The sequence below is a fragment of the Leucoraja erinacea genome, chromosome 2 (assembly GCF_028641065.1).
Source record: "Leucoraja erinacea ecotype New England chromosome 2, Leri_hhj_1, whole genome shotgun sequence".
NCBI classification, from domain to species: Eukaryota; Metazoa; Chordata; class Chondrichthyes; order Rajiformes; family Rajidae; genus Leucoraja; species Leucoraja erinaceus.
In genome coordinates this window covers 12,661,111-12,678,296 of record NC_073378.1, presented here as the reverse complement: position 1 = coordinate 12,678,296, position 17,186 = coordinate 12,661,111, and the positions used below count along the sequence as shown (strand labels likewise).

The 17,186-nt window shown below is 41.2% G+C and overlaps 1 protein-coding gene across 1 annotated transcript in view; it reads left to right on the top strand.

The window, feature by feature from the left end:
* The window catches only part of gmds (GDP-mannose 4,6-dehydratase), a 645,529-nt gene extending 634,288 nt beyond the window's left edge, over window positions 1-11,241 (top strand). Inside the window, exons 11-12 of the mRNA XM_055648802.1 lie at window positions 10,360-10,428; window positions 10,764-11,241. Of these exons, the coding sequence (XP_055504777.1) occupies window positions 10,360-10,428; window positions 10,764-10,826 (132 nt within the window). The 3' untranslated portion in view covers window positions 10,827-11,241. The remainder of the gene's footprint in view (window positions 1-10,359; window positions 10,429-10,763) is intronic.
* The last annotated feature ends 5,945 nt before the right edge of the window (window positions 11,242-17,186 follow it).

Here is a 17,186-nt window from a genome sequence, read left to right as displayed (position 1 = left end):
TCAGTAAAATTGTGAAATTGTCCCTAGTGTGTAGGATAGTGTTAGTGTATGAAGTAATAGCTGGTCTGTGATGACTCAATGGGCCAAAGGACCTGTTTTTGCATTGTATCGCTAATATGTAGCAATCAGAGTGCAAGTGAACCCCTGCCTCACCTAGAAAGGCTGTTTAGATGCCTGGATGGTGGTGATGGAGGGGGTGAATCATGTCTACTCTGCCATTCAATCACAGCTGATCTATCTTTCCCCCTGTCCCATTCGCCTACCTTCTCCCCATAGCCCCTGACACCCATACTAATCAATGATTCGTCAATAAAATTTGTCTTAAAAATATCCATTGACTTGGCCTCCACAGCCTTCTGTGGCAATGGTGGAGGATAGGGGAGGTGTCCCAGATGTTGGTGGTAAGGGACTGGACAAGGGAGGCTGGATTAGTTTAGTTTAGTTTATTGTCACATGTACTGAGGTACAGTAAAAAGCTTTAGTTGCGTGCTATCCAGTCAGCAGAAAGGGTTTGAAGAAGGGTTTTGGCACAAAACATTGCCTATTTCCTTCACTCCATGGATGCTGCTGCACCCGCTGAGTTTCTCCAGCATTTTTGTGTACCAGCAGAAAGACAATAAATGATTACAATTGTGCCATTTACAGTGTATAGATACATGATAAGAGAATAACGTTTAGTGCAAGGTAAAGCCAGCCAAGTCCAACAAAGGATAGTCCAAAGGTCACCAATGAGGTAGATAGTAGTTCAGAACTGCTCTCTGGTTGTGGTAAGATGATTCAGTTGCCTGATAAAGAAACTGGCCCTGAATCTGGAGGTGTGCATTTTCACATTTCTATACCTTTTGCCTGCCGGGAGAGGGGAGAAGAGAGAGTAGTCAAGGTGCGACTCATCCTTGATTAAGCTGCTGGCCTTGCCGAGGCAGCGTGAGGTATAAATGGAGTCAATAGAAGGAAGGTTGGTTAGTGTGATGGTCTGGCCTGTATCTACAGTTCACTGCAATTTCTTGCAGTCTTAGAAGGAGCTGTTCCCAAACAAAACTGCTATGCATCCTAATAAAATGCTTTCTATGATGCATCTATAGAAGTTAGTGAGAGTTGTAGGGGACATGCCGAACTTCCTTAGCCTTCTAAGGAAGTAGAGGCATTGGTGTGCTTTCTTGGTTGTTGCTTGGGTGGTCCAGGAGAAGTTGTTGGTGATATTGACCCCTAGGAATGTTAAGATTTCAACCATCTCTACTTTGGCACCATCAATGCAAACTGGGGCATGTGAACCACTTCCTGAGGTCAATCACTATCTCCTTTGTCTTGTGCTGACATTGAGAGAAAGGTTGGTGTCTCGACACCAGGACATAAGGTTCTCGACCTCCTTCCTGTACTCCGTCTCATTGTTTGATATCCGGCCCGCAATGGTGGTGTCATCTGCAAATTTGAAAATTACATTAGGTTTGTACATGGCTGCACAGTCGTGGGTGTACAAGGCGTAAGAAGGGGGCTGAGAATGCATCCTTGTGCATGTATTCCGCCTTTTGGAAAAGTATTTTCGGTAGATATTTGACAGTGCACTCTGATAAATCATTTTCATTTCATTTTCATGCTTCATTGCCGTGACTCGATGTTGGAGTTATAGTTCCATGCGGACCAGTCACCTTCTGGTGTCTTTCCCAGCTGTCTTTTATTCATGCATGAATATCATCAGGGTATTCTTCCACAAGGATCACACAGCAGAGTTAATCCTGCCCTTACTTGCTGTTTCCATTTGCTCAAGGCCACAGGGTCAATAGTCAGCAATCAGTAATTGCCACATCCCTAATATCTGGAGCACTACATTTAATTAAAAGCAGCCTTATAACCACTGCAGCTGTGATCCACATACTTTGAGTACTAAACTTGGGACCTCCCTGGTCTGTATATTTCATGCTCGTATGAATTTACTGAGCCAATTTTGTAATGCTAAAAATGACTCTGTTACTCTGTTTGCTCCTAAATTTATGTTACAGGTTTTGCGAATTTCAGGTGGGGTATGGACTTAATTATAATAGTTCCCCACTTCCCTTTTATCCCCCCCCCTCCACTCTTTCCCCTTCCCCTTCCACTATGTCCCTCCCTCGGGCTTCACATTTCACTCCTCTTCTGCCCTTATCTGACATACTTTTGTCTTTATTTCACCACAAGCCTTTGATGCTATCTCTACCCGTCTGTCAATCACACCCCCTCAATAGTATCAAACTATCATTTGCAAGGATGGACACAAAATGCTGGAGTAACTATTATTTTAAACCGAAGAAACGTCGGATCCGCTGAGTTACTCCAGCTTTTTGAATCCATACCAACTCTATATATGAGACATAAATCAGGAGCAAAATTGTAATGTAATTAAAATTGAGAGTTCATAAAACATGCGCAAAGGAAAAACTACAGCATGGTTTTCTAGTTTTGGACTGCACCGTTCCATAAATGTGTGGGCTATGTACTCATAACTTCAACATTATAATCTTTGCTTATTTCTTTGGTCTTGTTAAGACCAAAGCATAACCTTAAATACTTCAGATAAACGCAAAATGCTGGAGTAACTCAGCGGGTCAGACAGCATCTCTAGAGAAAAGCAACAGGTGAGTTTCGGGTCGAGACCCTTCTTCAATCTGAAAAGGGTATCGATCCGAAACGTCACCTATTCCTTTTCTCCAGAGATGCTGTCGGACCCGCTGAGTCGCTCCAGTTTTTTGTGTCTATCTTTGCTTTCAACCAGCATCTCCAGTTCCTTCCTACACATTAAATACTTCAGCCTCTTTAGAGCCAATAAGCTAAAATTTACCAATAGTTGACAGAACAAATAATGAATATGATGGGCTGTGGTGACTAAAACTGAACGTTGATGACTTTCAGCTGAATATTGTCAGTGGTGTTAATTATATCCAATTTTGTGGCATTCATTAGTGGACTCTACATGCTAAACAGTCATGAATATAACCTACTTTTTCAGTAATAAATTCCCTTACTATCCCAATTAATGCAAAACTTTGGAAAGTCTTTCTCAGCCAATAGGTCAGGTTCATTACCAAATAAATTTGAAATTCCAGCATGCATGACAACGCATCATTTATGCAAATATTAGAGTTCCGACCACTCCCATACTAAATGAGTATTCTCCCATGTACATTAGCTGTGGAACACATTTCAGTCATTGAAAACATTGAATAAAGAAATCTTCATATATTCAGCTAACATGATTTACAAATCTCGACAACACATAGTGTTTTATAACAATACTTGATTAAGTGGGTCCCTTGTTCACACGGGCGGGCTGGTCCCCCAACGCAATATTCCACCTCTCCACCAATTCCAATATTGGTGGCCAGTGGGGGTGGAGCGGGTTTTCTGGTGGGCTAGTATGGGTATTTTTGGCTGAAGGGACTGGTTTCCAGAGGGCTAGTATGGACATTGTGGGCTGAATGGGTTCTTGGGCTGGCAGCTCAGTCACTCAGGCCTGGTGGGCTAGCAGCTCAGACACTCAGGCTTGGTGGGCTGGCAGCTCAGACACTCAGGCCTGGTGGGCTGGCAGCTCAGACACTCAGGCCTGGTGGGCTGGCAGCTCAGTCACTCAGGCCTGGTGGGCTGGCAGCTCAGATAGTAGCTGGCTGGCAGCTCAGAAAGTGCCAGAAATTCTGCCCAAAACAGGTGAGAGACCCTATGAGAGAGAAGGGGGCAAGGTTGAAGAATCAATTTTAGACATTTTTCTGCAGAGAAAAATACTGAGGTGAGGTTTAATACTTGCAGGGGGAATACTTACTGATGGGCTGAAGGGCCTTCTGGGGCTAGTACAGGCCTGATGGGCTGAAGGGGCTCTTAAAAAAAATCTGAGTGAAGTCTCAGTGAAAGGCACTTTTTCTGGACTTTTTTTCCTGGGCTGGCACGGGCCTTTTGGGCCAAAATGCTCTGCCTGGGCTAATACGGACATTTTGGGCAAAAGGGACTGGTTTCTCGGCTAATAGGGGTCTTGTGGGCCGAAATTAGTGGTCTCAGGCAGGTCAAACATGTCATTTCATTTCCATTTCAAATTCAAGCACAGGGCAGGCCAAACAACTCATTTCATTTCCATTTCAATTTCAAAGACAGGGCAGGCCAAACAACACATTTCATTTCCATTTCAATTTCAAGCACAGGGCAGGCCAAACAACTCATTTCATTTCATTTCCATTTCCACTACAGTTTCAAACACGGGCAGACCAAACAGCTCATTGCATTTTCATTTCATTTCCATTTCCACTGCAGTTTCAAGCACAGGACAGGCCAAACAGCTCATTGCTTTTTCATCGCATTTCAATTTCCACTGCATTTTCATGCACAGTGCAGGCCAAACAGCTCATTGCATTTTCATTTCATTTCCAATTCCATTGCAGTTTCAAGCACAGGGCAAGGCAAACAGCTCATTGCATTTTCATTTCATTTCCATTTCCACTGCAGTTTCAAGCACAGGTGTTGAGCTTCTGCTGTTGGAATAACCAAAGTCACACACCGTGATTAAGATCCAAAGACTTTATTAACGTTACAGCTCAGGTAACTTCATCTTAGCATGTTACTCTACAAGTGAGAGAGAAAGGCAGGGAGGCTTTCTGTTAAACATGTAGGCTTAGTTACAAAGTATGACTCATAACATGTCACTGATCTACATTCTCCCTCTTAAAGAATTAAATGTCAGTACAAAATCACTGACTAAATAAGGCATGCATAGCAATTGATAATAAGCTGAAGGAAAGTCAAATATAGCCCAGGTACTTCACAGTGGGCTTGCAAACACTACCAGCACAGGTGAAATAAAAACCATCTCCGTTTTTCCCCACCAGGGGACAGAACGAGTGGCTTCACAGGTGAGGGAGACTGAAGCAGCACAGGGCAGGCCAAACAACTCATTTAATTTTCATTAAATCTCCATTTCCACTGCAGTTTCAAGCACATGGCAGGCCAAACAACTAATTTTTGTTTCATTAAGGGCTAACATATCATTAATTGCAAGTACATTGCAGACTCACAGTTCAGTTGATTCACAGCTTAGAATCACAGTTATGGTCTCTCCCTTGCGATCTACCAGAGTGACTGACTTACGTCCAGGCATCCGGGGTTTTATACTCCTGCCCCCCCACGGAGGGGGCGTTACCTTCACCATGGTGATTGACAGGCAAGAGGACCAATCAGCTGATCTCAAGATTATATAAACACTCTTTTTTTTTCATCAATCAGAAAAATCCTCGGGGCTTCCTCAGCGGAGGAAGACAGTGAGTAAGATGGTCAAAAATCATAGCGATATAGGGTAGTGTTTTTTCTAAAATCAATATACAGCGCAGACAGGAAGTGGTCAAGATGAGACTTTTAGTTATATAGATGTGTCTTTCAAGTCTAGTAATTATTGAAAGATACAATACAATACAATATAATACGGTTTTATTCGTCACATTGCACATAAAGTGCAAGTGAAATGAATTTGTACAGAGGAAAGTAATAAAATCAACAATAAGCGTTTGCCATTATGGAATTACCTCTCTAACACTCTTGCTGTGTCAGATTAGTTAACTCCTTCTCACCAGTTTCCCTAGTTAAGTTATAATGTGCTATTATAAGCAGTAAAGGATTCACCCTGCTAGTAAATGGAGACACAAGTAACTGCAGATTCTGCAAATCTTAAACAAAGCACAAAGTACTGGAGAAACTCAATGGGTCAGGCAATTTCTACGGCGAGAATGGACAGGCGACATTGGGGTCAGAAATCTTCACTGACTGCAGTTGAATTGGTAGCACTATATCTACTGTGCTTTTTATGTTGCGTTGCTCAACTTAAGGGTCCTCTCTAGACTTTAACATTTCCACCCTGGATAGATTTGAACTCCTACCCTATTAATGCCTCTCATCATTTTATAAACTTTGGTTAGGTCTCCCCCTCAGCCTCTGAAATTCCAGAGAAAACAATCCATGTTTGTCCAACCTCTTCATAGATAATACCCTTTAATCCAGGAAGCAAAATTTCTTATGCACTCTCTCCAAAGTCTCCACATCCTTCCTGCATTGGGTTGACCAGAACTGCACGTTTTGCTTCAAATACGGCTTAACCAAAGGCCTATAAAGCAGCATCGGTAATCCCTGATTCTTATATTCAATGCCCCCCACCAATGAAAACAAGCACTTTCTTAACCACTCCAGCTACTTGTGTTAATACGTTCAGGGAGCTTTGAACTTGGACCTTAAATCCCTCTGTACATTAATACTGTCTGAAGAAGGTTTTCGACCCAAAACCTCACCCATTTATTCTCTCCAGGGATGCTGCCTGTCCCGCTGTTACTTCAGCTTTTTATGTCTTTCTTCGGTTTAAACCAGCATCTGCCCTTCTGTCCTACACAATACTGTTAAGGGTCTTGCCATTAACTGGATGTTTTTCTGACACTTTTGCCATTCAATCTCTTCAGGTCTCCATTATAGACTTTTCCTTTGTTCCCTTCTCCCCTCCCACCTTTCTCCCCAATTTAAAACATATTTCATTTTTAATTTTCCCCTGTTCTGATGAAAGGCTATTGACCTGAAACATTAAATAATTTCATTCTCCACAGAAGGTACCTAAGCATTTACTGTTTTTATTTCGCATTTTGCTGCTGAAAAATCTAAATCTAATCTGTGCCCACACTCATGACTATATACAAGCAAAGTCTCCAACAATGTGCTGCTCCATTATGGGGTCTTATATTGAGAAAACATACCAGCATATGTTTTTTTTTATGTGTGAAAAGAGCACAACTACTGTTAGGGGCTGAGCCAAAGTTAAAGCTGTGGAGCTATTTATCAAATTGTCTCACTTGTGAACGGTGGGAGTCTTGTTTGGTACTTTAACAAGATTTTAAGCATACCTCCATTTCACTCCTCTCTCCGAACTGCTCTCCGTGTCCTTAAGTGATTGGATTACATATGTCTACCCAAATTAGACAGTAATTCTATCCACCCTGCAGCAAGTGGAAGAAGCTTCCATCAAACTTCTACATTCTTAAATTGTACGTATAGTCTTTTGTTTAACAAATAGTTCCCAAATGTTGATTAATAATTCAAAGCCACTGTTAAAAATAAATTTGCCTTTGTGTGATTTTTATTTTTTCTTTCTCAGTTTTGTGCTGAACCTATTGAGGCATAGCATGTAACTTTATAAGAGGTTTAGCATGAGCCCTTTAAAACATCATTGCTGCATGACGGAGACTAAGAATGAATACCATTTTTTACCAGAGAACTTGACAATGCAACATAGCAAAGTGTGCTCACCTTGATTGTATTGCGATAGGCATTGCTGCTATTGGCACTTGGTAACTATTCTTCCGTGGATACTTGAGTGATGTATATCAGACCATCGGAGAAAGAAAATATAATACTAAAAGTAGCCTGCAGCTAAACAGAATTCTTCAAAATGGTTGGAAAAAAGAATTATCATGATAAATGATTATGTTGTCATACTTTCAGGTTTATCGCATAGGTGAACAGACTAACACGCGTAGATACGCATCTCCAGAATTAAAAAATCATGGTAATACATTCTGCATAAACTCATTTGTTCACGACAAAAATTTCTAATTATCCTTCACAGTCGCAGAAAATCAGTGCAAAATACTTCATCTGCCAATTATAGTAAAATAATATTTTGAAAGATATTAGCCGTAATGTAATAGCTGAGGTATTAGCCTGCATTAAACAGCTCCCACAGCTGAAATCATCGTAGGAATAGCTGTACAACATTCTCTGTAATGCTGAATCAGTTAAAAGGCATTTTTACCATTGCATGGATATGCTTTTTAAAGCATAATTTTCAGCAACAGATAACATCGCTGTGTGAGGTCAGGTTTAATTAATTAAATGAATGGGGATGATAGGAATAATGGTCATTCATTCTGTCAGTTGACTTGGTTTCACCATTGATAATGGCTAATTTGTACCTACAAATTTTATCTACCTGCTTCTCCTCTATGTTCCTTGGTACCATTACAACAAAAATATATTGCTTTCAATCCCAAAAAAAGCAAATAATCCTGCGTGGACATCCTTTCGGCAAAGCAAATTCCAGATTTTCCTTGCTATTTGAAAATGTGCTTTCCAATGTCATTGTTCAGAGGAATGCTGCAATGTTAGGACTGTATGCGTGTGCTGTTGTACTGTGGCAGAGGCAGGTTTTACTGCATTTGCAAGTTTTGTTTAGGTAAAATAATATTTGCAGACAAAAAAAAATGTCACACTGCAAAAATACAAAAGAATTACACCTAGTAAATATCCTGTCAAGTGTTTTGAATACCCCGTCATTTCCTTTCATCTTTATTAGATCACTCCTCAAATCTTGTAAACTCAAAGGAACACAAACCAAATATATGCAGAGTGTTTTCATAACTTAACCCGTTAAATGTATCTGGATCTTTATGGCTCCTCCAAAGCTCTCCATCCTGCACAGCTCCAGATGTGGTTTATCAATATTTCCAATAACTGAAGTATCACGACATTTCCACTGTATTTCACAATCCTTGTCTTCGGGGTCAATATATTTAATTGCCAGTTTTGTACTGCTGCATTGGCTTCAATAGTTCAATGTGCTTTATGTGTCACTTGTGCAACTGCACAGTGAAATTATTTTTGCATATTTACACATGCAGGCGCCGCCGCCATGTTTTGGTGGCATTTCCATAGTCCAAACTTCGGTTGGCCGGAAGGCTCGGTCCACTGGAGCAGTTCCCAGCTTTGAAGCTTTGTCCATACAGTCAAGTTATGAAGTCACCTTTCTGTAAACGAATGGCTGATGTCAGACCCACACACCGAGAAAGTCCGACCGAACAATCATATTATGATTAATCTTAGAATAAAGGGGGAGGCCATTTAAGACTGAGGTGAGAAAAAACTTTTCACCCAAAGTTGTGAATTTATGGAATTCCCTGCCACAGAGGGCAGTGGAGACCAAATCACTGGATGGATTTAAGAGAGAGTTGGATAGAGCTCTAGGGGCTAGTGGAGCCAAGGGATATGGGGAGAAGGCAGGCACGGGTTATTGATAGGGGACGATCAGCCATGATCACATTGAATGGCGGTGCTGGCTCGAAGGGCCGAATGGCCTCCTCCTGCACCTATTTTCTGTGTTTCTATGTTTATGCACTTTGGATTTCAACCCTATGAGGTCGAAATTACTATTATCTTACGGTGCCAATAAATAAACAAACAATGTTCATCGTGAATTCTATCCATTCTCCTGTGAGCAGTCGCCATTTAAACAGCCAGTTCTGACCCCAACCAGAGATGGCCTGGGAAATGATATTGCTAAAGAAGCCCATGCAAAAATAAATAACTGCATGTTATAACTACTGAGATGCTGAGTATTCACGGCACTTGATAGGAGATTTACAGGATTAATTAGTTTTTCTTTGTAGTGTCACATTATTGTCTGCAAATGCTATATATATATATATATATTTATTTATTTATACCGTTCTTCAGAAAAGAAAAAACTAATTTTAATTAACCGCTTCCAGTATTCTGTAAGGGAGCTGTGTGTTGGTAAAAAATGTAACCGGGTCCTTTGGGGATACTTTTTCCACGGAAGTTCAAGGTTATCGCTGACTGAAAATGAATGCAGAATAAACGTGGGCTTTGGAAGTCTGAGAATAAAACGGATGGGAGCGTTGCTTGGTTCCGTATTTCTACTGCCGATTGAATTGCCTTTGGTTTTCAACGTGTGAAATGAATGGACTGCAAGATGAAAGTTGCAAATGGAGACACATTCCTCCCTCTTGCTCTTTTTTTTTTAATGAAATATTACGCAGTCTCTATTCCATCACAATCTTTTGAGCAACCAAAAATAGTCCCTGAAAATACAATTACAAGTAAAATGTAAAATTCTAAATTAAAAATTAAAAAAAACCCTCCTAGATACAAAAAGCTGGAGTAACTCAGCGGGACGGGCAGCATCTCTGGAGAGAAGGAACGGGTGACGTTTCGGGTCGAGACCCTTCTTGACATAGTAGGGAGGGAAAACTGATCTAATTTAGGAACAGCTTTTTCGGATTTGTTGTTTACCTTTAACACTTGAACGAAATGCGTGGAAAGTCAAGTGTCCAGCACCGTGGCCACAAGTCAGGGCGCCAGCGGGAATTCGTTCAGGGTGGTACCTGTCAGTAAATCGACCCCTGGTTTACCCCTGACCTTAAACCTGCAACATCCCAGAGAGGCTGAGCCGCCGCGGGGCTCGATTACCACAGCGCTTTGTGCCGATCATACAAAACCCAGGCAGCAATAAAACATGCAAAGACAACACCGTAAAACTCATTAGACAGTAACGTTCACTCGATGTTCTTCTCTTTAAAGGAATTCCTGCAAGGAGATAGCACCAAAGCCCTGCAGAAGCTGGGGTGGAAACCGAAAGTTTCATTTGAGGTAAGTTTATTTTTGTTTTGGATTTACAGATTTACACAAAACTAAAACAGGGTTGTGTTTCTGTGAGTGCTCGTGGGACACGGTGTTGTGCTCCAGTATCATCTTCTGTTACAGAACACTCACAATTGACTTCATTTCGTCGTTGTCGTTGTCGTCGTGCCCCCACCCCCGTGCGTGAGAGAAGGATACATTTTCTCGATATCACAATTGATAGCAAGACTTTTTTTTTAAATGTTTACTTATTTTTAACGTGCACCCCTCCCGATGAAAAAGACTGGCGTTTTTAGCATCCTCGTTTGTCTGACCCCCACGCTCTTGGTGTTGTATGTGTGCAGGAACTGGTGAAGGAGATGGTGGATGCTGATATCGCTCTGATGAAGGGCAATCCGAACGCATGAGGACGAATCCCATTCCACGGAGAAGAGACGCGACACCTCCTCGTTGGGCTAAAGATGAAATGCAACAAATGGAAAAGCAATGATCTACGCTTCAAATGAGCAGGGGAGAGTGGATCATATTTATAACGTGATTGGTTCTTAAACGGCGGGTTGAATTATGTACTATGATTTAAAAACATTGCAATTGAATCACAGCAATGGCTGGTGAGAACTGCTGGAACGATGAAAATTTGATTATTTTAATTTTGCCTTTAATATTGAAACTTCTTTATGAACTGGGTGGTGGCGTAAATGAGATTCTGGAGTAACCGTGATTTTTTTTAACGTTCTACATTAAATAAGATGTTGTTTAACATCGAACAATTCCTGAAAATGACTCCTTCCTCATTAAAAGATGACTGCTGATTTCAACCACTTTAGTATTTTCCATTGTGTCGGTGTTATATAAGTTCTCAACCGTACGACGTTCTTTCATTCCTGTGCGATTGGTATCGATATGTTTTTTTAGCTGTGTGTTTTTTATGGTTAACAAAAATCGAAGCAGGGGCACTTTAACAGGCCCAAAATAGCTGCCTGGCTTTAAAAAATAGATTTCACACTGATTACTCGCATTGCAACATGTTAAACTCCCAATGAACAACGTGGGCTCAGTTTTCCGAGGCACGGGCGAAGAGAAATTCCTTGGAATCATTAATGAGGGGTTGTGGACGAAGAGGGAACAATTTCAGGGGCAAGGAAGGCAGTCTGGTTATAAAAGATCCTTCTGTATTTCACGCCATTCAACCTGTAGATCTGTGCCCTTTCAGTTCCGCTCCCTGCTTTCCATAATTAGATCCCAGTCTGTCTCCGGGGTGGTGGTACTGGGATCCTGGTGATTTTTAAAATACACATAGCACATACTCTAAAGCAAGGATAATTCACACCTTTGTTTCAAGAGGTTTTCTTTTACTGGGAGCTATTTTCTCTTTCCTAGGGTTTAAAAGAGGGGGAGGGGGTATGTTGGACGCTGGTTTCCCTCTGCCTATAAGATTTCAATGTTGAATCTTATCCATGGAATCTTGCAGTTTATCCTGGATCCGGAACTTCCCCCCCCCCCACCCCCCCCCCCCCCCCCCCCCCCCCCAATCCCCTTCCTTCCACAGAAACCACCACAGTCCTTCTATCCTCTTTGCTGTTAGACTCGGCACTTAATGTGAAGTATTTTCAATTCTCCGAACCGTATTACAGACAGACCATTTTTAAAAACATTAACAGGGCTGAATATATTAACCATATAACCATATAACAATTACAGCAGGGAAACAGGCCATCTCGGCCCTACAAGTCCATGCCGAACAATTTTTTTTCCCCTTAGTCCCACCTGCCTGCACTCGTACCATAACCCTCCATTCCCTTCTCATCCATATGCCTATCCAATTTATTTTTAAATGATACCAATGAACCTGCCTCCACCACTTCCACTGGGAGCTCATTCCACACCGCCACCACTCTCTGCGTAAAGAAGTCCCCCCTCATATTACCCCTAAACGTCTGTCCCTTATTTGTCAGGCTGCATCACAGTAAATCCGGGGAGGGTCGGCAGGGAGGGGGGGGGGGGGGGGGGGGGGGGGGGAAGAGAGAGAGATACCGGTGACGCTGCTGCAAATGATTTTAAAACAAATGTTGAAAAGTATCAGATCTTTAATTCCCCCCTTGCACAGGCAAGGTAATACAAATCCAATTTGGTCATTGGGATGTTAGAGTAACTGGGTTAGCGTTGTGATCACTTGAGGGGGAGAGGCTGTCCAGTAGAGTTGCAGGTGAGGCACAGGAAGCCAAGTGTTTACGTGGGCTGGGCTTAAGAGGTTATTCAATGTGATTTGGTTGTAATAACTCAAGCGGTCAACTAGAGCGCGCATATTTTCAGTGACCTTATGTTTCGCCCCCATCTAATTCAAATGCCCTTTGCAATTCGGTAAACAAATGTTCAGCGCGTTGCCGTACACCGTCATATAGGTGATTTTGCTGTGAGGTCAAAACTGAGCATACTGATTTATTGTAGCGAGTAGCGAGTTCTATCCGATGCAATTTAAATAAACTGGGCTTTTTCTCTCTCTCGTTATGCGCAGAGATTCGGTTGATTTAATTTGTTAACAGAACACCTTATAACAGGCTACGGTTGCAGCAGTCAGACAGTGGAACTTGTTGAGTGTAATTGGGAACATATGTGAGTAGGCATCGCCGAAGTCTGGGAAAAGGACACCAGCTTACAACAGGCTTGATACAGGTGCAAGCAGCATTTTTTTTTCGAAGCATGTAACCGCTGACCATAGTCTCTGTAGATTCAAAACTTCGAAGTAGGTTCATCAGCATTCTAAAAAAATAACGCGATTGCTTCATTATCTGAACATTAAGCAAAAAAAAAAAAATCCAGAGCAAGCATTCGATTTAGGGGGGGTCCAGGATGTCTGATCTGTTCGTGGACTGTCTACTGTCTGAAAAATAAAATAACTATTCCTCAAGTTCTGAGTGACTAGAGTTGCCCTCAGCTGGTGAAAGGGTGCCTTGTCCGCACTGAATGTTCGTCATACTCTTAAAACCAGGGCACTGCTGCAGATGTATTTAAATCTCGCTGTCTTCTCTCTATGTATTACTTCATGCAAATCTTTGAACGCAAAGTACCCTTTCGTTACTTCCTTTGGGTCTAATTGTTTGCATGAACTGTAGCGGAATAGACAAAGAAACCATCGTTTAATTGCGAATGTCCACACATGGACTGTTTTGGAAATGTCAGACATAGCTTGGATAGAAACACTTGTTTTATTTTAATTCTTTGGAGCTTCGTAGAATATAAAGTGGAGAAAACTAGTATATTGTTTAATTTTATGAATTCAATTAAAAATAGACCAGCCCTGTCTTGTTAAACAGAAAACAATATTTCACTCACACACGTTAGTCGCATCCGTGGGCAAATCCAAATTCATTGTTTGTTGCTGTTGTTTTAATTCCCCAAGATAATGTTAACGCGGACGATTATTGTGCAAAAAAAAAACAAAGCCATAATGAAGTAGACAAATTTACTTGTGAAAAATCAAGTTTTTTTTAAAAAATACGTTCAAAAGGTAAATTCAAGAGAAGCGGTAAATGATATATTAATGGCGTGTACACTTCACATAACAATGCAACGAGGCAGCTTGACCTGCCGCTTGTTAGCTGTAATTCAACTTTGTGCAGGGCCATCCATGAATCCCAGACTGATGGATTAAGACATTTTTTTCCAATGTTGGTTCTGAATTCCTTTGCAACATAAAGAGGGGGACATTTTTTTTTAAGTTAATTCTTCAGTCGCAATGACAGGGGATATTTTGGCAGCATCAGGTGATATCAGCATCAGAAAATACGCATGAAAGTTAATATTTCTAATAATCGCCGTACGCAGTCGATTTTTCTTCAAGTATAAATTCATGGGATGGGGAATGAGGAATGCTAAATACAAGTTTTCTACTAATAGATCGAAAATAGTCAAACTTCTGGTTGGTGTAAACTTGTAAATTGAACTGACTTGTAAACTATATTGCGAAAAGGGCACGCGCAAATTAGTCATCCTAGTATGTAGTTTAAGTTTCTGAAGTGAATCCAAATGGAGTGGTGATGAGGATAAACACGGCGCCCGCGTGTAACCGTAGCGAGATGCCCGGTGGGGTCCCAAAGTGCCCAGGTATTTGAAGGCGCAGTAAGTTCACTTGACATCAGTTTGTCAATCGGTGCCAGTCTCAGCGACACTTCCCTCTGATGACCTTCTGATGCTATCCCTGACCACGACCTGCTAATGTACTAAAGTACTGGAAAGTTCCGGCCCTGTCGAGCCCACCTATTTTATTTAAACGGAAAACTCTTCGTTTTGCTTAATTGACTCCTGCATTTTACTCCTGCATATTCCACCCTTCCTGGGGTCATCTGTTGCCGGTCTAGTTTTGTTCTGGCCTTCTATATCTTTCAGTCTGAAGAAGGGTCCCCCAACCCTAAACGTCACCTATTCCTTTTCTCCAGAGATGCTGCCTGACCCGTTGAATTACTCCAGCATTTTGTGATAAACCAGCATTTGCAGTTCCTTCCATCATTACAGTTCTTGTAAATTCAACGCCCGATTTAAAAGCGGCACGCTGAGCATTCAAGCGAAAAAGTGATTTGCTAGCAATTATGTGCCCAAAACTAAACTAAAATTTAAATTCCTATTGATCGCTACGTTTTAAATGTTGAATTCTGATTAAATTATGAATACACCCCATAGCAACATTTGTTCACAATAATGTTGTCGTTCACCCTAAATTATGATTAACTCTTTAAAAAGATCATGCCCAGACCAGATTCTGTCAATGGGATTGTACGGGAACAAATATAATTAAAATACGCTGGAAATATTCAGGTCAAATAGCACAACTATTTGCAATTATCTGTTTTTGCTTTAGATTTTGACTACCGATGTTTTTTTCCTTATATATGCAGAAAAGTGTCTTACACGAAATTTCGCATAGGAATTCGATAGATTTACGTTGCTCCACTGATATGTGCAAATTAAGCAAATATATCCCCATAAAACCAGTACTCATGGACTTTACTCTGAAGAATGGGCCCGACCCGAAACGTCACCTATCCATGTTTTCCAGAGATGTTGCCTGACCTGCTGAATTATTCCAGCTCTTTGCGTTTATTTCAGGCAGTGTGACAATTAATGAATAATCTGCTTTTAATGATGTGGAATGAGAGTGTCTCTCTTTTGTAAACCAGCATCTGCAGTTCCGTTTATCCACTCGTGGATTTTCGTATGATTATAGTGAAGCGTTATTTACATCAGACGTTTTTTTATAACTTCACCACTTAGCCCGAATCTTAAAATATAAATCAATTAGTTCCTTTTTGCATAAACATTCATATTGTTCTTTTGGTTTAAAGGCGACACTTCGAAAGTTGTGCTAAGGTACACAAGGGTTTACTGCATTCGCTAGTTACTCACCAAACTTCGTATGCAGCAAATTTCACAAGTCTTATTCAATAAACTATTCAGTAAACATTGACAGCAAATGCTATTTTATAGAAGCTTTATAGTTTAAAAAAAACCCAGGCACTTCTGGAGAAAAATAATAAATATATATCAATGTTCTATGAACATGCAAACGCTGTTTTATAACCGAAGACTTGTTTACAAATATATATATATATTATTACAATCACAAAACAAATGTTCGAGGGCCATACAATATTCAGGTTCAGTTCTCGGCTTATTTACTGCCAGTAACGTCCATTTATCAAACGATTCCGCGTCCCTTTAATGTGAAAAATCTGTCCAGGTGCTGCTGCAACGCTCCAACTCGTAGTTGCAGTTCTGTCATCCTGTCCTCAACACGCAGCTGTCTTGTCTGCCTGCTGGCATTGGCAGAGTTTCCCAGCCCCGGGTTTATATCGAAAGGAAGTGAGTGCGGCGGTGGCGACACTGAAATTAACTGCAGTTAATGCGTTTCATCGTCAACCCTACGGCAAACCAAACCGACCCATGTAATCCAGTGAGACACAAAAAACTGGAGTAATTCAGAGGGACAGGCAGCATCTCTGGAGAGAAGGAATAATGGGTGACGTTACGAGTCGAGACCTTTCTTCAGATCATGTAATCCAGTCTTGGCTTTTCATCTTTCGAAAATGAAAATGGGACCCACACTCTCAGGTTGTGTTTCTTTTCTTGCTACACTGAACGCCACACAGAATGATAAATCCATCTCAACTATATGAAGAGTGTGCCTAATAAAAACAAACGCAGGCACCTGGACGCTGAGAAATTAGAGGCCCTGTTCAGCTGATGACTGCGCCGATATCCCCGGTTACTGCTATAGTTATTTCTATAAAACTTCATAATTATATTCAGTAAACGTAAATTGCTTTATACAAACATATATGGGGTAAACCGGGTCTCACCGCTACGCAGTGCCGAAGAAAGTGGACATTGCAATATCCCATTTGTTGATATCGTGCTGAACTGCTACTGCAATCCCCGCGGAGGCTAACACAGATCATCCCCAGTACAGACTGAACAATTTCAACTCTGATTCTCCACTGATTTTACTCTGCAGTTAGACAAAATGTTTGAACGGTTGCAAGAGTGGATATATTTGCATTTTTACCCACAATACGAACTCATCGTAGCCCAAGCTGCAGCAACTCCAATCGTAATATTGTTTTTCCTTCTATTTGTTTTCAAAGAACGGACATTGAAATGTAAGATAACGGTCTATGTTCAGCATTGAACGTGAACATAGACCGAGCATTAACTTAAACCGTCAGTGTATTGACAATTGGAGGCAACCACGCCAGGTAAACTGGACGTGCCAT